Source organism: Primulina huaijiensis, chromosome 2 (assembly GCF_012295235.1).
Source record: "Primulina huaijiensis isolate GDHJ02 chromosome 2, ASM1229523v2, whole genome shotgun sequence".
Taxonomy (NCBI): Eukaryota; Viridiplantae; Streptophyta; class Magnoliopsida; order Lamiales; family Gesneriaceae; genus Primulina; species Primulina huaijiensis.
Window position 1 is genome coordinate 27,971,312 of NC_133307.1, and position 27,799 is coordinate 27,999,110.

Consider the following 27,799-nt stretch of genomic DNA (forward strand, 5'->3'; position numbering starts at 1 on the left):
AAAAAGAACTAAAAATAGCCGGTTTGTTATTTATTTATTAAATATCATTATTTACATTTCGGTAATATTATTTATTTACTTCCTTTATTCATTTAATCATAGGTTTCTTCCACACTTCCAACAAAGTATCGGCTTTTTCCATTTTTTTAATTACCACGCCAAAAAGTAAATTTAGTCGTTATATATATATATAACCTAAATAATATATAGTGTGCGTATCAAAATATTGATTTGCACTGATCCTTAACCTAAATCCTTAAAAGCTAGCGTGTGCAGTATACATGATCGTGTGTAATATAATATATGAATATTATATGAAATGTATTTTTATCTTTCAAATAAAATTGGTTTAGTTATGATATTCTAAATGTGATAGATGTATTAAAAAGTGGGTTACCAACATGATGAAGATACTCAAAACTAATCTAGGATAACTTGGGATTTTTATTTTTCATTTCTTCAAATATGTTCAAACGCAACAAATATTTTATTATTGAGAAAATAACTACAATTTGTATGAAATTGAGAGAAGAAGAGAAGGTTGGGAGGAGCTGGAAGAAATCTAGTAGAGCATTGTAAGGCACATCAATATTTTCTGGTGCTATCATGACACCTTCCTCCTCCGCGTGCTAATGCGGCTAGAATGGAAATATGATTAAGTGTCCCCTCCCTTCGTTGAGTTGAATTTTGAAATAAGAAGACTCGATTGGTAATAATATTTAAATGGAAAAATGAACAACGAATATACCATTCAAGTGTCGAGATATTTGAGACGTCGTAAATTTTGGAATTTTTTTAAAAATATTTTATATTTCAAAAAAATAATTATTGATTTTAATTTCTAAATTAATGGTATTAATTTTTTTTACATTATTAGGTAATTATTATTATTGAATTTTGTAACCTTTTTTTTTTTCTCAATATTCTCAAATTTCCAACAATCTAAAGAGTTTTTAGGTTGGAATTCTTGGTTCGCACGAGTCGATTCATTCGAATTCATGACATTGTTTGTCTGATATCCAAATGGAGATGGTCATGTTAAATCTCTTCTCATTTACTATTATTAATCAAGGAATGAGGTACAATTCTATATCTCTCTTTATTTCTATGCGCATGGCGAATCTTGATAAATCAAATTTGCTTAAAGCTCATATCTATAATGTACATTTGGTTAGTGTATTTGCTTGAATCAACGTGTCTGAGGTCTAAGTATGTTTGAGAACACATTTTATTTTTTGAAGTTGATATTAATTTTGTGCTTATGAAAATTATTACTATTTTTTTATATATAAAAAAAAAACTGAAGGTATTGGTGAATTTTGAATAAGCAATTGCCCAACACTGCGAGTATAGGTTTATGATATGAAAAAATATTATAGCTACTCACTAGTGTGACCATTTCATTTTATTAAAAATGATAGCTTCAATATTTCAGGAATAAAATAAATTGATATTAATGAGATTTTACATTTCTATTATTATAGAATTTTTCGGGTCTAAATGATGATTGAATCAATGATAGCACTGTTGAAAAGTTAATAATCTTATTTTGAAATATAGAACTATTAATTATTGATAGTATAGATTGGTATATATTCATTAATAATTTATCAGTAAGTATTAGTTTTGAGCTCTACATATATATTATGGTATATATTCATTAATAATTTTTTTTTTTGGGTGCAAGCAGATAACTCATATGCATTATGTTGATTGATATATGTATTGACGGGTCCTAAACTGAAGTAAGATGTGCTTATAAAAACAGAAAGTCTTTACCAAGGTAAAAAATCATGCTATGCAAATCAAACACGATCGATCACTAAAGCCATATAGGGTATGCTCCGACTAATACCCTCGAATCGATTTGGATAAATGGCATAAGAGGATTGTAGTATAGGGATGACAATAGGTCGAGTTTGGGTAAAATTTCATATCCACATTTATTATTTTTATCTACAACCTCAACGAGTATTCAATTTCATCATTCTGATTCCCGTAGAGGATTGAACATTCATACCTTATGTGTAGAATTCTTTAATATCAGCCTTCATCCAATACCCAAAAATCCTCATACCTGATTACTTATTTATTTAATCGGGTAAAAAAACTCCTCCATGCTCTCCTCCATTCGGATCGAATACCAGATTGATTGTACTAAGTAGTGTCATTTGTGATCTTATATTATGATATACTTAAAGAGGGGATGTCATAAAAGCTGATAATTTTTTAGTATTGATCTGGAAGTATGACTGGTCGCTTCTATTTTGGAATGCCAAAAGAGCCGGACATCATAGTTCTAACTTGTGCCAATTTTAAATTTATGCATAATCTTTATTTTTTGAGGATTATATTGAAACTTGTTAACTTTCAGTGTGCGTAAGGTAAACTCTCATACTAACGTAATAGCTGATTAATCACTTTAGCCAGATGTACCACACAAAATTTGTCTTGTTTGACAAAATTGTCCACCGAGATGTTGATAAGAGAAACCGAACTCCTAACAACTGATCTAACATTCACTTATTTCACTAATTCAAATACAATAACTGTCGAGAACAGTTCTAGATCAGGCCCAAGACAAACTACTATTGGCAATTTATTAAATCCATTGAATTCAGACGTTCATTTTCATCACTGTTCGTCTCCTTTGAGTCATAATCGTTGTTCAATCCAATTCTGGATAATATAAATTTGTAATTCATACCTAGTAAGTATATTGAGTACTTATTTTATGGTCAAGTCAACCATATTATATTTTTATTTGCAATAATGTAATGTTGTAATTTGTCTCCTTCAATAATTTTAGTTTAAAAATTTAAGGATTTAATTAATTGTGCGAAGCTTATCGTTTGGTAATTTCGACACGCCATATTAATGACAAAGACGATGTAAGTCATTTACGTGCGACGTGTCTTTTCTGTCATACATTTATTTTAAGACAATTTAAAAAACTTCCCTCAATCATGCTCTAATAGCAAATCCCACCTCATCTTTAGCAATGTGGACTACATTACGATTCAATTACATAAATCTAGTTAAACCTATATCTTAAGCATATTATTANTAGATATGACATTAATATATGATTTCTGAGTACTCAAACATGTATATGTTCAGTCTCTATCAGACTTATTCTTTTTCAATGATCCCTCACAAACACAAAAATATTTATGCACTCTCTGGGTTCACATCTGTTTTTTGGATGAAATTCGGTACAATGCATTGAAAATTTAGAATAAATATATGATATTTCAGAACGGAATGTTTTAGATATGACATTAATATATGATTTCTGAGTACTCAAACATGTATAACAAAATTTGATATTAATGATATGTCTTTTTCGGATGATAATTCGGTACAAACCTATGCAAAACTGCTCTTAATACATGACATTTAAGTATTAAATAGTTCATATCTGACATTAGTATATGATTACTAAGTACCCAAACACATATAACAAATTTTGCTATTAATGACACGTCTTTTTTCAGGTGAAAATTTGTAAGAAATATTGAAAATATGATATTAATATATGATATTTGAGTAGTAAATGTTTCAGATATGACATTAATTATATGATTTTTTAGCACTCAAAAATATATAAAAATTTTGGTTTAACGGCACATGTTTTTTTTAATGAAAGTTGGTATAAAACATTAAAATATAACACTAATATAAGATATTTCATCATAAACTCTTTCATATCAGATACTAATATATGATATTTAGTACATAAACAAGTGTAAAAATATATTAATATTAATATAGTTGTTCCAATTTTATACCTAAAAATTTATTTTTGTACCAGATTTAAAACAATTTGTTTTGCAATATCATATATGTGTTTCAGATTTTCAATTTTTGTATCGAATTTCATCCGAAAAATAATTTTAGGTCCATGGTGTGCAGAAACATTTTTTAATGAGAATCAAAGAGTGCAGAGAAAGCTTCGATATGACAGAGACTGAACACATATTTAACTATGTTGTTGAAATATAAAAACAAGTCTCTCAAATAAAAAATATATATCTCATCATTTTTTCTTTAAAAAAAATTGATATATCTGATTATTTTATCTCGACATCGTCGTAGTTTTAAAATTCATTTTACGAATCTTGAATATTAATAACAACAAAACAAAGAATATAATAAATATATATTTATATCTTTCTTTTCTTGCCCAAACTTGATTGCAGAAAAGGAATTGGGGTCAAGGGATCAAAATGTGACTTTAGACATAGAATAGGGGTAAAGAGCAATTAACTTTCATTCAAGTTTAGCTTACAAACCACGCTGACTTTTTTTTTGCAGAAATAACATCACACCGTGCCCGTTGTTTCCTTCTCCAGAATCATCTCTCATTTATTTGATTCTAACCCTACGAATCTGGTGAGTTAAATCAAGAGATTGCGAGCTGAAAAGATGGCGGATCAATTGACCGATGACCAGATCTCCGAGTTCAAGGAGGCTTTCAGCCTTTTCGACAAGGATGGCGATGGTTCGATTTTCCTATTCCATCCTTTTTTATTGCGTGATTTCATATGAGCACTTGTTTCTCTTTTTTAATGCGAGCTGATCGTTTTATGAGCGACTTTTTTGTTCTGTTTCTGTTTCAGATCTCACCAGTTTTTGTTTATTTTCTGTAACATGTTGATGTGCAATCTTTTAATATTGCCGCGGATTTGTGTCAATTGCTTTAGTTTTCCGGAAAGTGGCGATAAATTTGTTTGTGACGTATTGAGTATTGATGCTTTTAGATGTAAAGTTGAAGATTTTCTAGTATATTATATGCAATAGGTTGAATCAGTTAATGCCCCAATTACTCAAATGAAAAGACTTTCTTAATTTGAGATTAATGTGTAATAAATTATATTACGACTTTATCGAATCCCAAGGAATTGAAACTTAGACTCAATTCTCCCTCTTTCTTTCTTTTTTTTTTTTTTAAAAAAATATATATTTTAGAAATTGACAGTTGCTAATGAATTATGTTGTATTATCGATGCCTTTATATGTGGACTTCTGTCGCACATGGTGTAGGCAAATCCCTTAGATGGGCTTGTGCAGGTGGGGTCCACCTTATTTTCGAAGGGTAACACTCCCTGTGAGCGTAATCCCATGTGGACTGAGCTAGGCTGAAACGGATTAAATTCGAAAATAGGTTGAGCTTGGGATAAATGGAATCGTGACTTTGAAAACTATTGCGCTTAGCTACAGCATACCGTTCTATGAAGAACAACAAAAAACTTGAGACTAATATTGTTGGAAGCTTGCGTTTATTATTTTTTTTTAAAAAAATCACATTTTAGTCTGATGGGGCGAGTTCCCCATCTCCTCTATTTGGAAGTAGCTTTAGACTTTATATCTATATAGCACGGATACCTTAAAATTTTTTTTTTTGAAGTATCGGATACCGATACGACACGGATACGGATACGACACGCGAATACGCGTGTCGGATACTTCAAAATCCGTATCGTTGACTTTGTTTGGGGTTGACCAGTCGGATACGTGTTGGACACGGCGAGGACACGCCATGGATACGACGTGGATACGTTTTTCGGATACGTTTGGGCAAAATTGCAAATATTTAAAAGTTTTAGGGGTTAATTAAAAAAACTAAAATTTCTAAGGTCTAAAAGAAAAATAATTTAAAATAAATTAGGTTAGGCTTTTAAATCCCTAAATACATTTGTCAGTCTCTTTCATTCTATTTCTGCTCAAAATATTGTATCTATCTCTATAATTTTTACATCTATCTCTATACATTTATCCGTTTCTTTCATTCTATTTCTGCTCAAAATATTACATGTATCTCTATAATTTTTACATCTATCTTTATACATTTGTCCGTCTTTTTCATTCTATTTATGCTCAAAATATTACATCTATCTCTATAATATTACATCTATCTCTATAATATTACATCTATCTCTATACATTTGTTCGTCTCTTTCATTCTATTTATGCTCAAAATATTACATCTATCCCTAAATAATATTTTGTACTTAAGATATTATGATTAATAAAATATTACATCTATCTCTATAATTTTTACTTTTCAATACTAAATTTATATAAATATAAATATATATAATATTTATATATATTTTAATGATTGTCGTATCCTAGCCGTATCGTGTCTTATATTTTCAAAATTTGACGTGTCGTCGTATCCGTATCGTATTCGATACGATACTCGTACCCGTATCCATGCAACATAGCTTTATATGAGTTAATGGATATCTTGGTCTTTGATTCAGAAGGATAGGTTTTGGTTGGGATCTGATATGTGTAGAAGAAATAAAGAGATGTAGTTAGATTAAATGGTTGTGCAAGTTTAACTTGTAATTTCTGCAAAAATGTAGAAGTACCGTATTTCACTTGCTGATGGATATGTTTACATGAGACTGTAAAAGTATTTGATACACGTTCAAATATCTGACACGATATGACATGGGTTTGTGGCCACTTTTACTAGTATTCGCAAAGATATCCTAACTTCATTGTTGTTGGAGTTTGCATCTATCCTCCATTTACACTTGGGAGTTGTTAACTCATGGTTGACCACATCCTGGAATTTACAATATCTAGAACAGGATTTTTTCTCCTAACTAGATTTACGTCATGTGAATTTATTGCGCAATTAGTTCCATCCTCTATGGTAGGTAAGAATGTTGTTGTTGCCTTCAGCATTGCAAGTGTCTCTTTTTTTGTGTAGGTTGCATCACGACAAAGGAGCTTGGTACCGTGATGAGATCCCTGGGGCAGAATCCTACAGAGGCTGAGCTTCAAGATATGATTAACGAGGTGGATGCTGACGGTAATGGAACCATTGACTTTCCGGAGTTCTTGAATCTCATGGCTAGGAAGATGAAGGACACCGATTCTGAGGAGGAGCTAAAAGAAGCGTTTCGAGTTTTCGACAAGGATCAGAATGGTTTCATCTCTGCTGCTGAGCTCCGTCATGTCATGACGAACCTCGGTGAGAAGCTGACTGACGAGGAGGTGGATGAGATGATCCGGGAGGCAGATGTCGATGGCGATGGCCAAATTAATTATGATGAATTCGTGAAAGTTATGATGGCCAAGTGATGTTCTCGTCTCTTCTATATCTGGAAAGGCTTTATCGATATAAGATTTGTAAAAGGGGAAAAATAAAAAAGAAAGAAAAAGGGGTCGATCAGTGTAATGGTAATCTAGTTTCTTTATGGTCATTTAAAAAAATGGTATGCTGTAATGGTTGTGGAATCTTCTTTTATCTCGTGTAATGTGTTATTTGACTCCGGATTTTGACGCATTTACTTTGTTTATTTATTTAGTAGACGTGTTTTGGTACGTATGAATTAAATTATTAAATGATTCGTTTTTTTATCCAGTTGATAGAATAGGTCTGATAGTTATCATTACCAACACTTTCTTGGATGATACTCAAGAGTAAAATCACTCAAAAAAAAAAAACCTGAAATCCACGAATCGTGCATTGAATTTAATCCTTGAAATTATTTGTGGAATATAATGATAAAATATTTAATAAAATACAATTTTAATATTATTATGTATGGAAAAATCCTATTAATTTCGTGGATTGTGGAGCATAGCCATAATTCAGTTTAGAAGATCGTTAGAAACTAGAAGAAACTATCTTTTTCAAACACAAAAAACTCATATAAACGATGTTACAAATCAATTTTATGAAAAAAAAATATTTTATTTGAGTTATTAATAAAAAATATTTTTTATCGTAGATATAAACAACACTTTACACCATATACAAAATCTTTTCTCCATCAACTTACCATACATCTGATCTAAAAAGAATTTTATGAGTCAAAAGCCAAAGAGTAGGTCTTTTGTAAGATGGTCTCACGAATATTTATCTGTGAGACGGGTCAACCCTACCGATATTCACAATAAAAAGTAATACTCTTAGCATAGAAAGTAATATTTTTTCATGAATGATCCAAATAATAGATCCGTCTCACAAAATACGACCCGTGAAACCGTCTCATACAAGTTTTTGCCAAAGCCAAAAGCCTAGTCTATTATAAATTCATATAATAACGATGTTGGCAAATAGTGGTTTATTTGTTTAATATATAATAACTAACTTTACAAACATATTTTGCGTTGGAAAGCGATTTTTATTTCTAGTTATAACGGTTACAGAATTATTTGGATTTTATTCCCGCCTTTGTATACGATATGCGTGTGTATATTAACTTTTAATATGAATTGGATTAAATATATATTATTTTTATATGTAAGATGTGAGTATATTAGTTGAATTTTTAAAATATTATTTTTGAGTTTTATTTTATAATATTTTTTGAGTTTGTAAAATATTTACTTCAATTAATATAACCATAATAGTGGAAGGAAAAATACGAAAAATATAGGTTTGGATCAATTTTAAAATTTATCAAACCGAAATATGGGGTTTGTTCAAAGTTTAGATTTTTTTAAAAAAAAAAAAATCATAACCAAACCAATTTTATAAACATAATAAAAATATTTTATTTGATATCGATACATTTTTTAATTGATTTAATTATTTCTTAAATATATTTATTTATAATTATTGTTGTTAATTTTAAAATTGTTACTATTATTATTAATTTATTCCATATTATTTATTAATTTTTTTTAATCAATCTTACTTGGTTTTTATTAAAAAAATTATAAAATCTAAAAAAATAGAATATTATAAGAAATCTTATGGGCCGGGTTTCACGCCTTATTATAATTTTCTATTATTATTTTATTTAATTAAATGTAATAATGTGTGTGTATATATATACCCCATCTCCACTAATGATTTGCTTTCACATATCGATCATTAGCACTCACTCTGCAGCTGATGTTCATCGACCAAATCATTCCCTTCCGAGCGATCAAAGCTCAAATCGGCTGAAGGGAGAGATTTTTTGTTGTTTTTAGCCCTAAATATGGTGTTTTCGTCATCAGCAATCGTACAGAAAGCACGTGGGAATTCCGAGGGCGACTACGGCGGAAGTTGTCCGATCCTGATAATGTGCTCCAGAGCTGGGATCCGAACAGGGACGGAGCCACCCCAAAGGCTGGGGTGGGCTCCAGCCCTGGATTAATTTTTTTTTTTAATTATGGTATATATGAAATTTAATTTATATTAAAGTTTTGTCCAACCCATAAAATAATTATATTTAATAACTTAGCTTACTAAAATTATCTTAAACCCATTTAATAATAAGAATAGCTCCCAAAGGTAATCCACCCGGCCCTTTCCCAACCTATACAAGGGGAGCAGGAGAGAAAGAAAAGCCCCTTAGCGACTGATAAGAACACGACCACGTTTGGAGAGATCTTGAGTCTTAGACATGGAACCTCTTCGAGAGAAACTCCTGATATTAAAGATGGTTTGACTCTTTGTCTGACTTTATAAGATAAGTAAACTGACGGCCCGCCCGTCTGCTGCTAGGTCCGGGAATGGCGCCAGGCGAGGTCGCCGAGTCTCTTTGCATCCATGGCTGAATGGTTAAAGTGCCCCAACTCAACATTGGCGAATTCGTAGGTTCAATTCCTACTGGATGCACGCCAATGGGACCCTCCAATAAGTCTATTAGAATTGGCTCTGTATCAATTCAATTTCATCATCCATACATAACGAATTGGTGTGATATGCAAATTACTCTATAAAATACAGTTTTGGAAGCAAAGACTTGGAGTTGAAAATGATTGTACGGCGGAGGGCCTCGATTGAGTTAGCACAAGGTGAAATGATTGATTTTTGCTACTTAATTGGTTTATTCCATTTATTATGTAGAAAGATTCAAAATGTAGCTTGGTTGAGTTTGTAGTTATTTTTTAGCTTATGTAGTGATGAAGTCATATAATATTAGATTTTTGTTATGTATAGAGCTTGACATTAACTTCCGTATAATGTATATTTTTAGTTGTTTCAAGATTTTCTGTTTTTCTTTGAAATAAAATCATGTTATATTTGTTCATGCGCAGAAATTAATAAGTGATTTTTCAATGATTTGTCAAGTGACTGCGACATACTATTTTGAGTTAATTTGAGTTTTTGAGACGATAATGAATTGTTTTACAAGGGTTTTAGTAAAGTGAAATGCTTATGTTGTTGTCTTAATGTTATTAAATTCCTAATATGTATTCATTCATCCTATTTAGGTGCTTGGATGTTATTAATTATCGAAGTTAGTTTTGATGCTCATTTAAAATGTTTGGTGATAACTTCTACACCTTTCATTTGTGATGGTCTTCTCATCCTGGACATGCATGTGCTGATAAAATTTGATTTGATTGAAATATTCATTTTAGAAATCAATAATCGACGAGTTTTATTCGATGAAAAACCACATGACACATATTCAGTAGCTTATATCTAGTTTATGTCACTATTGTTTATCGAATCATTCAGCCCAAGGTCAAAAAATTTTCTGGCTACGTCCCTGGATCCGAACCTCGTGAACCCATGTACCTACTTCCACACGGTTGCTCCAACCAAGATAACCGCGTCACTCGGTTGTAAGTACTTATCGAGTTTCTTGAAGTTTTATATATTTCACATTTTCGGAATTTTTTGGTGGCAATTTGTTTACTGAATTTCTAGTGGAAGCTTACTGGTTTTGATTGCCTGGTATTTTTTTTTTTTTTTGGTATTGATTGAATTAGTTGTTAGAAATTAATGAATAATTGAGTGTGAAAGGAAAAGGAAGTGGAAACTGCTGTTTTGTTCAGAAATACTTGAACTTTCAATTATTATTTTTTCAAATATTCGCAGCATTTGACGTATTTGGGCCCAGCTCTAGCAAATTGGTTGACCCTGCTCGAGATTTTGTGAATTCATTTAGGCATGAATAGGTCCCGCTGAATGGTTGTTTTCTTTCTAGGCGTCCTTTGGAAGTGAGGTGAATATGGTGATCGTGGATTTAAATGCCGATAGCCTTCAGAAAGCTGTCCTAGGAAAGATTGTTTTTTGTCCTGGCGGCTCATTCTAGATCATAAAGCCGTTTACAACGTTTTATTGAGTGTTATTTTTTGTTATATAATCTAAATGTGCTGGCATATCATGAAACCAGAACAAAACAAAATGTATAATAAAATTTTTCGAAACCTATGTAGAACCATACACGAAAAGAATATACGTCATGACGTCTATCGTGGATCTGTCGTGCCGTATTAGATTGAAACGGTATAAATTTGTCGATACTCACAATCTGCCAAAACTTGGTCGCCAACCAAAATCATCAAGCCTGTTATCTTGGATCGTGAGCATTAATGGTGACTATCTATTCAACTGGTGGTAACCATTTAGAGAATAAGGTGTGGGTTATCTATAAGCAACTATGTCATGGTCCCGAGTAATAGATCACGTTAGGGGGCCGTTCATAGATATTTGACGAAAATTGAGGCTCGTTTTGGGAGAGAACCTTACGATCTTGTGGATGATTTGATGCTAGTAATAGAGAACTTCACGATCTCGTAGATGTCTTGGCTTTTAGGAAAATTTCTGGTTAACCATTTATCTCACATAGAATTTTTATCACTATCAACTACTAATAGATCAAGATAAATTTTTTTATCAAATCCTAACATAAATAGAAGATCGCCGAATCTATAGAGTGATCCTATTGTTAAAAAAACATCAAATCTCATTTCTAAATAAAAGATAGCAGAATAATTCATTGGGTTTGAACTTTCCATATTGTTGTAGTATATTATTAAGGCCCATGACGACCTACAGTTTGTATGTCTTTGCATCTATGCAGTTGAAACACAGTAATGACACAATATGAATATTGACTTGTTGTAGTATATTATTAAGGCCCACGACAACCTACAGTTTGTATGTGTTTGCATCTATACAGTTGAAACACAGTAATGACACAATATGAATATTGACCTCTAGCGAGTAATCAAGATCCTTTTTATTAAATCATCATCGAGTAAGAAGAAATTTAGAGAGAGCAGTTACTATGATTGATAGCAAGCAGACAACCCATTTTATATGAACTATAATAATCACAGAATCTTCATTTATCCGAAAAGATGAGTATAAATATAAGGAATGTTAAAAAACTGTTAATTGAATAAAGAGTATTTTACAAAATAATATCACAAATCCCACTGGCCACTGCTGCAAATTAGCTTATTGGTCACCTACTCTAATATATGTGTCTTTGCTCTTTAAATAGTCCTACTATGTTAAAGTTGGCGTGTTTGCCTGTTTTGATATATTTGACGCTGCAAGCTTCTTGTAGTAACCTGTGTAGTAGCCAACTATGAAATATGTTGAAATCTGCAACACTTTCCGACTACCTGCCTAATTGGCTTTCTATTGTATACTATATTTGCCAATATTGACCAGTTTTTTCTCCTTTTCTTATATGAGCAGAAAAGACTGATATTGACATATTTTTTGGTGGATTGGATAAGTGGGACGACCAATGTAATGGTTTCCTCTGAGCTTGACCATTGGAGCCTCCCAAAGTTATGGGATGTTAGGTTTATGTTGTAGACAGGATTCACTATCACCCCACCAAAGTGCTTGCTAGATCTGGTATATCCTTCGATACAGTATATGGTTTCATGAACTTGAACCCGTGACTTCCTGATGACAATAAGAAACTTGATTCGTGGGAAGCAAGGCCGCACTGCATATGTTCCCCTTAAGAGGATTGCTCTTCGGAGTATTAAGTGGACATAACAGAGTTCTCAGGATTTAGAAGCTTAAAAAGTAAAACCAGAGCAATTTTGAACAAGGAAGACTTTTATATGGATTGATATTGTACACAAAAACTGCACTCAAGTTGTCATTATAGATATAAAAAAAACTACAGTATACAATGCCAAACCATCAAAAACCAGCTTCTTCCCATATGTTGGGGCACGTAAAAGAATTTGCTTAGATGGATAAATAAATTCAAGATAGGTGAACATATTTTACAGAACCCGCACTGGTTAATTATAGGTCCACACTGTTTTCACTCACCAACCTCAAAACTGCAAACGCAGAAAGATGAAATCTCATCAAACCTCGAATCTTCAAGAAAATCAATGAAAACTCATTCTTGAAGAAAGCAACAATCTTGCAAAAAGATCATAAAGCAGTAATTAAATCGCAAAAGGGCTCAATGAAAAGTATGAGAGGGTGATCTCAGATCTATTCCCTATCGGAATCACTTGAACTTGATTCAGAACTTGAGCTTGAACTTGAGCTTGAGCTTTTCGAAATCTTACTCTTACCTTTGATAGATTCAATTGAATGCACGTCTTCGTGAACTTTGACTTTGTGATCTGACTTTTTGGTATCAGCAGATCTTATTTCTTCTACAATAGGCTCGTTATCCAGACACATATTTTCTTTATCTGCCTTGACTTCTACTGATCCATAATTTGTTTTTGCCTTCAGCTGTTCCTCAATGTTACCATCTAGCACTAGCTTTTGAGGTAAACTAGTACCTCCTGAAGAAATGGCTTGTGCAGCATGCAAATCTGAAGATATTCCTTGTGTTTCTCTCACACCAATCACATGCAGACTGTGATCTTCAGATTCAGGAAGAACACGATTGTCTACGGTGACAAAACTAACTTGCGTGTGATCCAAACTAGCATCCTTAACAGGTTTGATATCAATAACTGGCATCCCATGAGTGACGCCCATCTTAACATACAGTGTACCTTGGTCACCAATGGTTTCTCCAGTTACCAGCTCAGAATGAGGTGGTTCCAAAACAACAGATTTCTCGATCTCCTTGTCATCAGTTTTCTTAAACATCAAACCGACATCCTCAGTAGTTCGAGCTTCAGGTTCAGGCATTACAGAGGTTGTACGTATATCAACTTGAGGGGATGCCTTGGGAGCTCCATCTCTGGCTTCACCCTCCAGAGATGCCAATTCATCCTTCTTGGCTAAAAGATCAGCGTCCTTGATGACTTCTGTGTCAACTTGAGAAATCCCAAAACTCAGATCTTCATATCCGTTGGAAAATACAGTATTTTCTTTGGTCATTTTTTGATCAGGCGAGTCCTGGCCATTTCGTTCATCCAACTCTTCATTTGAAACATCAATACTTTCAGCTACACTATTATCCCGTGTATGTAGCTCTGAAATACATTCTATGTCCTCATGTACATCAATCTCCTCCTTAGAATTACCGGAATGAATTGCATTTTCTATTTTACTCATTTCAAGAGGGTTAACCTCAACAACTCCCGAGGTGCTTGTTTCAGCACAATGTGCAGAAGCCACGACCTCGTGTTTCTCGAATTCATCTGAGGCTGAGCCCCATTTTTTAACAGTAAAGTCCCCGACACTATCTAATTCCGACAATAATTCTTCATCAATGTCCTTGATTTCATCATCCTCTTCAATTATCGTCTGCATTTCAACATGAGGACTAGCTGCCCCAGAAGACATGGATGGTATGGAAACAAAATCGGGACTTAATGGAGAGTTGAGATTCTCTGAAATCTTTTGATCAAGCTCATGGATATTCAGAATCTGTATTCTCTGTCGTTCCTCAAATGATCCAACAGGCGTATTTGGTACCTGCATTGTATCAAACAAGATAATCCGTTTTCACGGATGAGTATATCTTTGTCAATGTATTGAAAAATATATATCCTTAAACATGTAAAGAACATCATAATGCCAAGAAAAGACATTTTCCTCTTACTATCTCTGAATCTGTACTTTGAAAAATAAGGTCATAACAACATAATTCAGCAAACATTTTTTATTCTTGGAACCAAAAATAAACTAAATAGCCTAACTAAACCTTGATTGGTATTTGTTGATGAGGGTTGATAAGGTTGTTAGGATAAGTAATATGATTTATCTTGTTATTTAAATTAGATTGATATTTTATCTTTAGTTGTAGAAGTCTTTTATATATTCTGAAACTTTGAGGTTGTATATAACTTTAAGCATTGAATAAACGAAGGTGATTATGCCCTACTTGTCGATCCTTTCATGGTTATCTGCTTTTAGTACCTTCTAAATCTGAGACAAAACTAACATCAAGACACATACAATTTTCAATATCTTTTCTCCCTAAGTGGCAATATTATCTCATGCAGTGTTCTAAATGGCAATCCAGACGGCTGCCTAGGCAGGAGGCAGTCGTCGAGTGCACCACCTTTGCCTTAGGCGGTGTTGTAGGCCGCCGACGAGGAGCAGCGGCTGGCGAGGTAACAGACGAGGCATCATTTATTTTTAATAAAACCCTAATTATTAAAACATCTTCTCCTCCGAAAGTCAAAACATTGATAGGCCCACCCCTCCTACCGTCTCGAACCTCCCACCACCACCGCGACCAGCCCACCACCGCAGTGAACACTCCCTGTTTGGTAATATCATATGAATGTTTGGTAATTATTTTACAGCCAACTCATAATCATATGAATGTTTGGTAATATGGTAATATATAAATATGCATGAAAAATATTAAAAAATATGTGCCTAGGCGGTAGGCGGTCATTAACCGCCGCGCCACCACTTACCGCCATTTACAACACCGATGTCATGTGAAATTAAAAATCAAATGAGACCAATTCAGAATTTTGTTACACTACCATATCCACTGTTCTACACCGAAAGCAAAGTCGACATACATTATGCATATTTCTTGTGACACTTGATATATGCAAAATCATCAGCTACAATGATGTCAATACATTCTATTAAAAGCAAGATCAGTAAATATCGAAAGCATAGATAAAATATTATCACTTGGTGACCAAGAAAAAGAGAGAGCTTAACCAAGTCATGTTAGCATATTCATGTTCGAATAAATAGAATTACATGTTTGCAAGCACAACAATGACATGTTTCTTTTCCTAATTTATCTTTCTACTACATCTTCTGGAAACACATGAATCCCATTGATAATAGTTCACAATCCTTAATATCCTAAAATACCTGAGATAGGCACATCTAACTGGCCATCCTCAATCTAAACATGTTGAAAAACATTTTCCTTACTCAAATAATAATGTAAGAAGGTGACTAAATCATTTTTCCGTTGCATGGATTGAATATCTACAAGTTTCATATGCAAATTGCATTCTAGAGTTCAACTCGTGGTCAATAATCCACTTTGTAGACATAAACGCACTAACACGAGGAGTTTGATCTACGACATGCTGACTAGAATTTTAAGAATGCGCAGGATTAACAACTCTTGAGTAATGACAAATTTATTAAAGAAACAACCGAACTTGTAAAGCAATTATTGAGATCCTTAAAAGCAAAGCATTCAAATTTTAGCTCATTGGATTATATATCACTAAGCTCAATTCTAATAAACAAGAAAGTAAAAAGGAAAAATCATACAAATTTCAGTTACCTGCGCTTCGTGGACATGCTCAAAAGACCGTTCGTGGATTGTACTACCATAAAAAAATGACTCATTTCCTTCGGCAGAAGGTGTGGATATCAACTTCTCATTCGCTTCATGGTAAACATCAGCATCAGAATTTGGTGATTGAACGGTTCCTTCCTCAGCGATTGAATGATCTGCGGTCAACTGACCCTCCATAAGCGGCACAGGGATTTTCACTGTATGTTTTTCAGAAACTACCAAATGCTTTTCCTCCTCTAGTTGACCTTCATCTTGAGAAGATTCGATCACACCATGAGTATTTTTGCCAGATTTTGAAGTAGGGACTTGACCTTGAGTATGATGATCCTTAAGATTTTCCTCCACAGAAGCTTCAACAGATGAACTCAGTCTCTCCTCAACTCTACTGGAATCAAAGATTTCGTCATCATGCTCTCTTATCTCAACCACGTCTATCTGTCCTGATTCATGTTCAATTACAGAATGAGGCGTAGCTGATTTAGGTAATATCTCAAAGTTACTGGGAACATCCATTTCCAGATTTCTTCCTTCAGATTCCATCTCGGTGATAGATACCATCTTCTTGACCAATTCAGGTGGCAAACAAAGATCAGACTCTATATGCACATCAGAAGACACTAAGGATGAGAAATTCTTTCTGACTACTGGTTTTGGTGATTCAGCAGTTTCTTCATCTGCGATTGAATGATCTGCTGTCAACCGACCCTCCATAAGCGGTGCATGAATTTCAACTGTACGTATTTCAGAAATTGGTAAATGCATTCCCACCTCTGATTGACCTTTATCTTCAGAATATTCGAGCACAACTTGAATATTTTTATCAGAACTTGAACTGGGGACTTGGCCTTGTATATGATGATCGTTAAGATTTTCCTCTGCAGAAGCATTAACAGATGAACTCGATCTCTGCTCAAGTCTGGGGGAATCAAAGTTTAAATGATCATGCTCCCTTATCTCAACCATATCTATCTGTCCTGATCCATGTTCAATTACAGAATCAGGCTTTGATGATTTAGGTGACATCTCAATGTTACTGGGATCATTCATTTCTGCACTGATCCCTACAGATTCTCTCTCTGTGAAAGATACCATCTGCTTGACCAACACATGTGGTAAATCAGGATCAGACTCTATATGCACATCACAAGACATAGAGGATAGGGAATTCTTCCTGACTGCTGGTGGACTCGAATCATAAATGGGATCCCTGAGCGGCATGCCTTCAACTAATGTGACACTCAAATTACTTCCAACAGAAGTCTGGGTTGAAATTCCTGGATCTTCAGCAAAGCCACCACTTCTTCCCTCCAACATTGACAGTTCACCTTCTGTCTCATTGAACACCCTTTCACTAACTTCTGAGAATGATGAAGAGCTTGAACCCCTACTGTCTACCTGTTCGATAGTTTCAGAATTTGGATGATATCCAGTAACCTGGACTTCCAAAAATTTATCTACACCTCTTGCTTCATAATGATCTTCAGCATCCTCTAATTTAAATTCGTGCCCATCTTGTTCAACATCTCTCTTCTCAATTCGGCCAAATTCTAGTGGCTCGTCTTCTTCCGAAGATTGGCTTCCATGTCCAACATGCTCCATGGTTGAGATCAACTCTGGTTCCCCAGGCATATATTCTTCAGGGATGTCTTCCCTCTTGGAAATCGGTTCTAGGTCTCCTGAAGAGCTCTCTTTAGTGGCTTCTTTTGTCCCGATAATTGCCTCTGTTTCTGGTGGATTGTCTTCTTCTGAGAGTCCCCTCTCTACCGTATCCTCGACTGAACCAATTGATTCAGTTTCAGGCACTGAACTCACTTTTGAATCGCTTAGCTCACTTGATTGCCGCTGAAACGGTGAGTAGCTTGACTCTTCGGAAAACATCTGCTCAGGCACAAAGTAAGGCCTCAATTTGGTATTTTGCCTCTCTCGTTTGGCTGGTGCAAAGATCGATGGTCCCACACTAAAACTCTCATGTCTCCGAAAGAACGGTTCTCTAGATTGAGCTGTGGTAAATTCCTCTTGAAATCCATCCCCCATAAGATCGGGTTTCTCTTCACTTGTGTCGTAAGGAATGTCAAAAGGGTTCCGCCTCGGTAATAAAACCGAAGGAGCTGAACCAGGAATTGGAGGTAACCCCATAATATCATAAGTATCACGAGGAAGGTCGAACGGGTTCTTTCTTGCCGTCGAAATGGGAGCAATATTGAATCCGAGATCAAAACTTTCCAAGTCTATCAAATTCCTTTCAGGCACCATACTCATGTTCTTTTTTGCTCTCCTCCTCAAAATTAAATTTTCCAATCGCTGGTTCCTTTCAATCTCCGAACTCCCAAGATCCATGAGATTCTTTTGGTCCTCTTCCGTCCACGTAATGGCAGATTTCATCTGCTCTTGTTCGTCCCCTTGCACATCATCTTCATCTTCGCCATCTTCATTATCCTCGTCAGCAACTTCCAAGTCCTTGTTATTTTCAGTCTCTTCATCAGACTCATCACTGCTCATACTGGATTTTGAAGCCGATTCAGATCCTGCATCAGAACCTTCATGAGACATATGATCAGGTTGTGGAGTCTCTTCATCAAGAAGAGGGTGGAGCTCATCAATAATTGGTATTATGTCAGTCATAGAAGCATCTGGAGAGGAACTCTCAGCCTTATCAGACCCAGATTCTAAGGCATCATTTTCTTCCTCCTCTTCGTCCTGTTCTTCCTCCAGGTCATTTACTCGTTTCCAAGGCGAGCGAGGAGGAGAGTCCAAAGAATCCACATTTACCCTCTCTGAATCAAAAGAATCTGCTTCAGATTTCTCATCATCTGATTGGAGATGTTCGTCATTATTTATCTTTGGAATCGACGGATACTCATTCTCCACAACTTCCTCATCACTAAGTCTCTCTTCATTAACACCTAACTCTCTGATTGCTTCCCAAATTTCAACATTCGCTCTTTGAATTTCCGCCGATCGTTCATCAATCAATGGTGCAGTATCATCCAAACTACCCTCTCTATGAACATCACCAAACTTCCTCACCTCTTCCCCTCCGTCCCTATCCTTTTCACCATATCTCTCACCATAATAACTCTCATTTTTATCAATAACAGTAGCATCTCTAGAAATACCCATTTTCACGGAGACAACCTCGTGAGTAGTTTTCTCTTCCCTTTCAATTTCAGGTATGTTCGGTTGCCCAAAACTTAATAGTATTCCAAGTAAAACAGCAGTGCACACAAGCACTGGAGATGCAGACACCAACAATGAAAAAATAAAAGGAGATGATCTGTACAGATAAAGCAAGAAACACAAGACACCCACAAGGAATGGATGATCACAAACTGATCTAAAACACCTTCTGATCATAAAGAACACCCCTTTCCTCATTTTAACTCCAATCTCTAAGAACTCCATACAAATATCTCCGATTCTTACTCTCAAAAAGTAATATTTCCTTATAAATCTGTCATATCAACAAAATTCAACATCACACCAACAATGATTACTACTGGATCAAGCCATATAATCCAAACTAGTAACCACAATAGTCAAGAACTTGCCTTTCAGAAACATGGAACAAGAATTAAGGGGAACCGGATATATTCAACCAATCCTAGAAAAAAAAACCCAGAACAGATAAAAGATACAATCCCAGAAAAGGGATAGAAATTTGATGAAAAGAGCGAAAGACCCAACTGTACCAAAGATTAAACCAAGGATCAATCTTGGAAAACAGAAAATAGCAAATAGATGTATCAGTAATTTCTTGGCCTTGAGTTTTATAAATCTGTACTCTAGACATAAAAAATGCAAAAAGAAATGAGGGGTAGGCGTGTGTACCCAATAGCATGAAAGGGAGAATGTGAAAAGGAGATATGGGGGATCTTACTTTTTGCCTGTCAAATTTTCTATTCGGTCTGTCATTCAAATTGGTGATCACTTTTGTATAAAGAATTTATGACATTTCCCAAATCTTTTTTTTTTTTTGAAGGAACATTTCCCAAATCTTAAATAATGGTAATGGCGATGATGATTTGTTAAATCCGATTCATTGGATTAAGGATACATCTGATCACAAAAGTATCGAACAGCTGCTGTTTGAGGTCACAGGCCGAATGCTGTGAACCTCAGTTTCTTGTAATAAATATTGGAAAGAAAAATAGTGTCATTTGATTGTGGGTGTGTAATAAGGGTAATCATTACTTTTCTTGGATCAAATGGAGAAGATTATAATAAAACATAAGGGATGGTTTCCCTACATGTATTGTGTTAATCACATAGTATATTCATCAAAACGGCACGTGAGATAATTTTGAAAATGATACTATTATAGTTCTAATCTATGTAACTCCAGCATTACTACTTTTCNTTTTTTTTTTTTTTTTTTTTTTTTTTTTTTTTTGTAAAGCGTCGAGTTCTTAACCTACAATCGTGATAAAAATAATAACAGCCTAAAAATAGAGAAAATATTTGCATAAAGTCTCCATTAAATTGAGGCAGATACGGAATTTAAGACATATTTGGGATCCAAGTGTCAATTTGATAAATAGAATGGCCAGTTGCCAGACGTCAGCCAAATTGCCGCAACAACAAACAGGCTCACTGTACACTCCATTTCCAAATTCCTTTCTTTTTTTTTCTTCTCATTTTTTCGTGATTACGATAAAAAAAAATTCACCTCAGTACTTCAGGTTTTTTCTGAATTTGGGTACGGGTTTTTCCCTTTGTTCATTCAAATACTTGTTTTTTTATTATTCACTAGGAATGTACACGTACGATGCACGTAGGTGACTAATAATGAAAAATATAATCACGAGAATTAGATAATGTTTAAAGTCGTTTGAATAACATTATGTTTATAAGTATTTATCAATCTAAATATATCAAAACACAATACATAAAAATACATCATCACAATAAATCGTATATATTCACTTATTTATATGACATTTTTCAATCCGCGACATAATGCAACTCTCTTAAATGATAAATCAACAAAAATATTTTTCATTCAAATATCATTCAAAATGAAAAAAAACAATAAAAATAAAATTAACATTATAGTGAATTTTACCAAAATCAAAACTAAAATTTAATTAAATAGAGTACACATAGACAAACGTCAAATAAAATTCTCTCAATTTACTAAATTATCATAATAATGTTAAAATAAAATCATTAAACTTGTTATTAAGGTAAATATCACTTTTGCTTTTGTTAAGTTTTAACACATTGCGGATTTTATTTAATTTTTACGTTTTTTTAGAATACATATTATATATAATTAATTTTATATCAGAATCAATCATTTATAAATTAATATTGGTGTTTAATAATTTAAGAGAAATAAAATTTTAATATAATACAACTCAAATAAATATATATAGTAAAAAACATATATAAATAAAATAATATGTAATACTCAATTAAAAAATTTATATGTAAAATTGTAATATATAACAAATGATAATAAACTATCAATATAATTCATATTTATTATAAGGATTACATTGATTAAATTTTTTTTAAAGATTATATCATAAATTTAGTTTAAAATTTAGAGGAAAAAAAGGAAGAATGTGTATTAATGTCCAAATATATTTAAGATGGACAATGAATCACAAAAATTGACTAAGAAATATAAATAAATAATTTTTTTACATAAAATTTAGAAAATAAAGAAGAATGTGAATTAATGTCCAAATCTATCTAAGATGGACAATGAATCACAAAAAAACCCTTAAAAAGACATATTAATTTAATTTGCTAACTTAAATGAACAAGAAAATGTAAAAAAATAATTTTTTTTGGCATAAAATTTAAGAAATAAAGAGGAATGTGTATTAATGTCCAAATTAATTTAAGATGGACAATGAATTACAAAAAAAAAAAAAACCCTTAAGATAACCTAATAATTTAATTGGCCGACTTAAATGAACAAGGACATATAAGAAAATTCACAATTGAAGTGGTATATTTATATGTAAGGAAATTTGCAATTGAATTGGTATATTAGAAATATATGATTTTATCAGTTCATATTTACAAATCAACTTGTGAAAAAATTTACTAAGAAATGTAAATAAATAATTTTTTTTACATAAAATTTAGGGAAAAAAAAGAGAAGAATGCGTATTAATGTCCAAATATATCTAAGATGAACAATGAATCAAAAAAATTGACTAAGAAATATATCTAAGATGTATAATGAATCACAAAAATTGACTAAGAAATGTAAATAAATACTTTTTTTTACATGGAATTTAGAAAAGAAAGAAGAATGTGTATTAATGTCCAAATATATCTAAGATAACAATGAATCACAAAAAAACCCTTAAAAAGACATTTTGCTAACTTAAATGAACAAGTAAATATAAATAAATAATTTTTTTGGCATAAAATTAGGAAAGAAAGAGGAATGTGTAATAATGTCCAAATTCATTTAAGATGGACAATGAATTACAAAAAAAAACCCTTAAGATAACCTAATAATTTAATTGACCAACTTAAATGAACAAGGACATATAAGAAAATTCACAATTGAAGTAGTATATTTATATGTACTAGTAGCAAAACACATGCGTTGTACGTGGATAACGAACTTAAGTACGTTATGAATATTGATTCTAAATTTGCAAAGGAACGTCGAAACATAATTTTTCACAAATTATTCAATAACATATATTATTTCACAGTTTATTTTTCTTCGATTAAATTCAGCAATCATAACATCATAATTAATTTTTATGTTTCTTTTCATCGTCAGATTTGATTTTGATTAATCTCTTTGATGCTTGTGTGTTTTTTACTATGATCTTCCTGTTTTGTATATTTGAGTCGTTCACGATTTGGGTCTAAAAACAATTGGAAAAAATTGGAGTGATTAAAATAGATATGATGTATATATTAATTTTAAAATTATTGATATAATTACTTGAAATAAAAATTATGAGAAAATACAAGAAAATTCAAGAGCAGATAATATATTAGAAAAAAAACTCTATCGAGATAATGGATGTAGATATATATTTTATTAAGGAGGCAAAAAAAAATTCAAAATAATTCATGATCGAAAAAGTCCAAAATATAACGGTATTTTTTTCTTTAAAAAAAAAACTAATGGGACACATCGTAATTTTTAGATACAAATATTAATATTTCAAATGTTACTAAATGTTTTTAAAAAATTTAAGTCATAACATCATAAAAATATAAAAAAAATATATGCATATATTAACATAATTCTAAAACTAATTTAGAATATATTTATATCACACACAAAATATATATAATCATTAAAAAGTAATATATAGAAAAACAATATTTTGAGTACTGTCGAATATTACAAAAAACAGTTAAGCTACAAAAAATATGTCGCTTTACCAAAAGTTATAACCGGAGTAACAATGTAATGTTAACTAAAATATTTTAAAATCGTAAAACAACTCAAACGTCACATTTCGATTGTTCTACCTTGCATAAACAATTATTGCACGTAACAAATATGATATGGATGTTATTTTACATTCTAGAAATCATTTCTCTAAATCAAATTTATTCTCACTGATCAAATAATTTCATCGAACACAGTAATTTTAATTATTAATAATAATTTAAACACAAATATTAATTATTAGGATGACCACCCTATGCCCTCACCTATGTTCCATTAAATTACAATCATAGTAATAATGCACCATGAATTGGTTAATATAACTTAGTAAATTTAATAAGTGAGTAATATTAAATAACAATTTTGTTATTTTGAAATGTGAAAAATAGTTTTTATATATATAAATTCATCATATATAATGATAAATTAATTAATACGTAGAAAAGAGAAAAAATTGTTTTTTATGTATGTAATGTAAAGCGAGTTATATATCCATACATGGTACAAGGTTTTCTACCTCCGCAATGAGAGGTACAAGTAGCAAAATCACAATTAAAAAATAATTTCAGAAAAATATTGAAAAAATGCAATCACATAATAATTTTACGTTAAAAAAATATTCTTAGAAATAATCTTTAACATATTTCAATATCTATAACATATATGATGCTTCTTAGTTCATATTTTAAAATCAACTTATTATAAAATTGACGTATTTATATGTAAAATAAAAGATAAGATAAGATATAAATATTAAATATTCATTAGCAATCATAAAAAATACACTCATTTTAGTAACAAATTTTAGTAGCAACAAAGAAAAATAATGGGTAAATTGATAAATTCAATATGCATTAATATTCAAAGACATTTAAGATAGACAATAAATTACAAAAGAACCCATAAAAAATTATTGATTTAATTTGCTAAATTAAATGAACAAGGGTATATTAGAAAATTCACATTAATATTCAAAGACATTTAAGATATAAATTAAATTACAAAAGAACCTATAAAAAAACTATTGATTTAATTTGCTAAATTAAATGAACAAGGGTATATTAGAAAATTCACAATTAGAAGTCATATTAATAAGTGAGTAATATTAAATAACAATTTTGTTATTTTGAAATGTGAAAAATAGTTTTTATATATATAAATTCATCATATATAATGATAAATTAATTAATACATAGAAAAGAGAAAAAATTGTTTTTTATGTATGTAATGTAAAGCGAGTTATATATCCATATATGGTACAAGGTTTTCTACCTCCGTAATGAGAGGTACAAGTAGCAAAATCACAATTAAAAAATAATTTCAGAAAAATATTGAAAAAATGCAATCACATAATAATTTTACGTTAAAAAATATTCTTAGAAATAATCTTTAACATATTTCAATATCTATAACATATATGATGCTTCTTAGTTCATATTTTAAAATCAACTTATTATAAAATTGACGTATTTATATGTAAAATAAAAGATAAGATAAGATATAAATATTAAATATTCATTAGCAATCATAAAAAAATACACTCATTTTAGTAACAAATTTTAGTAGCAACAAAGAAAAATAATGAGTAAATTGATAAATTCAATATGCATTAATATTCAAAGGCGTTTAAGATAGACAATAAATTACAAAAGAACCCATAAAAAACTATTGATTTAATTTGCTAAATTAAATGAACAAGGGTATATTAGAAAATTCACATTAATATTCAAAGACATTTAATATATAAATTAAATTACAAAAGAATCTATAAAAAAACTATTGATTTAATTTGCTAAATTAAATGAACAACGGTATATTAGAAAATTCACAATAAAAAGTAATATATTTACATGTACGTTAGATGTTAGATTGTGACGTCCCTTCTCCAGATTATTACAACGCTCGCATGCATTTCTTCGAGTTTCATCGTGAAATAATGCATTTTGGCTTGGAGTAACGCGCAGCAGCACACGTTCAATCGTGCTTTCGTGTGTTTAAATGTGGGTTCTTGGTGGATTCGATATTTGTAATGATTTTCACATAAAATCACTCGCAGACACACATTCAGTCGTTACTGAAAGTTTATTTTAATTTTTTTCCCGTTGGAAGATTCGAAGTATGCCAAGCTTTTCCACCAAAATTAGAAGGAGATTGACGATTCTGAAATAGCCGGAAGAAATGTAAAAGAATATTATATATAATATTTTTCTCATCAGAGTAGTTTAAATCTCCACTGCTTTGAGTTAGTTATCTTTTGATACGTTGAAGATTTTCGTATCCTTCAACTAATTTTTGCTGAAAGTTGAAGAAAAATGTCATTGAAGAAGCTGCGAGCGAGTATTTCTGAAAATACTCTATCTCAAGCAGAGGAACAATCAAAGGTGAGTGACGGGTTATGCTTTACATGACTGGTTTTCGTCATAAATCTTGTGAGTCTTGATTGTTTTTGCACCAAAGGTTTAGTGGATATAAAAGGTTGCTATCTTGAGTCATAACTCGTTGTGAAAATAAAAAATGTCTTGCTGGAATGGAAATGCTTTTTGTTAAGAGGACAAAAATGTGCGATGATATTTGAATCCCATTGTAATAATGTTTCTTTGATTAAATGGAATGTTTCTTTGATTAAATGGAGTTCACGTATACACCTTTTGATTTCAGTTTACATTTAAGAGAAGTTAAGTCATGCAGATATGATTAATAAGGAACTTGAACAGATCATTCAATATGAATGATCTGTAAAAATTGAAGCGGGATCAAGATAGTGTAGACTTGTAGGTTCTCTAAAGTCTAAAGATTAATGAAACTTCATCTATGAGTCATATTCAACTGACGTGTTGATACTGTGAACTATCTTCCGAAGTTGAAACTGAAAAAGCTTGTCCTGTTTTTCTTTTCTACTGTGTTTCAATATACAAAGCTCTCTAAAAGTTGGGATTTGGTCTTTCGTGAAATGCTCTGAGACTCATTTCATGCTCAGAAGTTTCCTGGAGTGGGTCGATTGATTATTACTGTGAATGCAGATCAATGAGATTAGAAAATTAATTGGCCCTATTACCCAGCCAATTTCTGATGCAATGTTCCGATGCATCAATATTAAGGTTTCTTGAAGCAAGGAACTGGAATACAAAGAAAGCGAGCAAGCTGTTGAAAGAGACACTGAAGTGGCGTCTGGAGTACAAGCTTGAGAAGATCAAATGGGTATCTGCTGCTGCTTACTTATTCACAATTCAATTTTAATCCAGTCATCCTTCGAATCTTCCAATCCAAATGTGGATTAATAACGTTTTAAAGGAGGTCACATTATTGAAATCAAAAATATTATGCTGGATCAAAATATGTCTGCTAGCTGTTGGTTAAATTGATATTATTGCATTCATTTTATCTCCAAAATTTGTTTTTGCTTATTGTATTATTGTCCATGTATCATTTTGTGGAGTCATATTTAAGGTTTCATTCACAAATCTTATTGTTCATGTGGCATTCAGAATCATTTTGTTGATTCAGGAGGATGTTGCTCGTGAAGCTGAGACCGGGAAACTATACCGAGCCAACTATCTTGATAGCTTTGGAAGGACTGTACTAGTCATGAGACCTGGATTTGAGGTAAATAATTCTATTAAAAACTGTTGTGGTGTAGCTTATATTCTTCTTCTATAAACGTCCTATTATCTTCTCCTTTTGCCATTATATATCCCATATATCAGAATACAAACTCTGTAGGCAAGTCAAGTGCTTAGTTTATTGCATGGAAAATGCCATATGAACATTAATGAAGGCGAAGAGCAGATGGTATGGTTAATAGACTTTCATCGGTGGAACATGAGTAGCACATCAGTGAAGGTAACTCGAGAAACAGCACGAATATTGCAGGACAGTTATCCTGAAAGGCTTGGTGTTGCCATTCTCTACAATCCCCCAAAAGTATTTGAATCCTTTTGGATGGTAAGTAACAATATTCTCATCCTGTTTTGTGTCCACACTACATTTGTTCCTTATCCTGTGTATCTTATCAAGTCTATTGCATTTGTTTGGAAAACTGTGAAAC

At 32.1% G+C, this 27,799-nt stretch overlaps 2 protein-coding genes and 1 long non-coding RNA gene across 3 annotated transcripts; 2 read left to right on the forward strand and 1 right to left on the reverse strand.

The window, feature by feature from the left end:
• The first annotated feature begins 4,263 nt into the window (after positions 1 to 4,263).
• LOC140971265 (calmodulin) lies at positions 4,264 to 7,310 on the forward strand. Its single transcript, XM_073433445.1, has 2 exons — positions 4,264 to 4,504; positions 6,728 to 7,310. The coding sequence occupies exons 1-2, from the start codon at positions 4,429 to 4,431 to the stop codon at positions 7,099 to 7,101; spliced, it is 450 nt and encodes a 149-aa protein (XP_073289546.1). The 5' UTR covers positions 4,264 to 4,428; the 3' UTR covers positions 7,102 to 7,310.
• A 3,149-nt stretch (positions 7,311 to 10,459) lies between these two features.
• LOC140971267 (uncharacterized) lies at positions 10,460 to 12,375 on the forward strand. The gene is made up of 2 exons (XR_012174284.1): positions 10,460 to 10,533; positions 10,790 to 12,375. It is a non-coding gene; the product is annotated as an uncharacterized lncRNA (long non-coding RNA).
• A 572-nt stretch (positions 12,376 to 12,947) lies between these two features.
• On the reverse strand, positions 12,948 to 20,331 carry LOC140971266 (uncharacterized). The gene is made up of 2 exons (XM_073433446.1): positions 16,359 to 20,331; positions 12,948 to 14,560 (listed from the first exon to the last, which is right to left on the reverse strand). Exons 1-2 carry the CDS (start codon positions 19,773 to 19,775, stop codon positions 13,172 to 13,174), a joined length of 4,806 nt encoding a protein of 1,601 aa, XP_073289547.1. The 5' UTR covers positions 19,776 to 20,331; the 3' UTR covers positions 12,948 to 13,171.
• Positions 20,332 to 27,799: the final 7,468 nt, after the last annotated feature.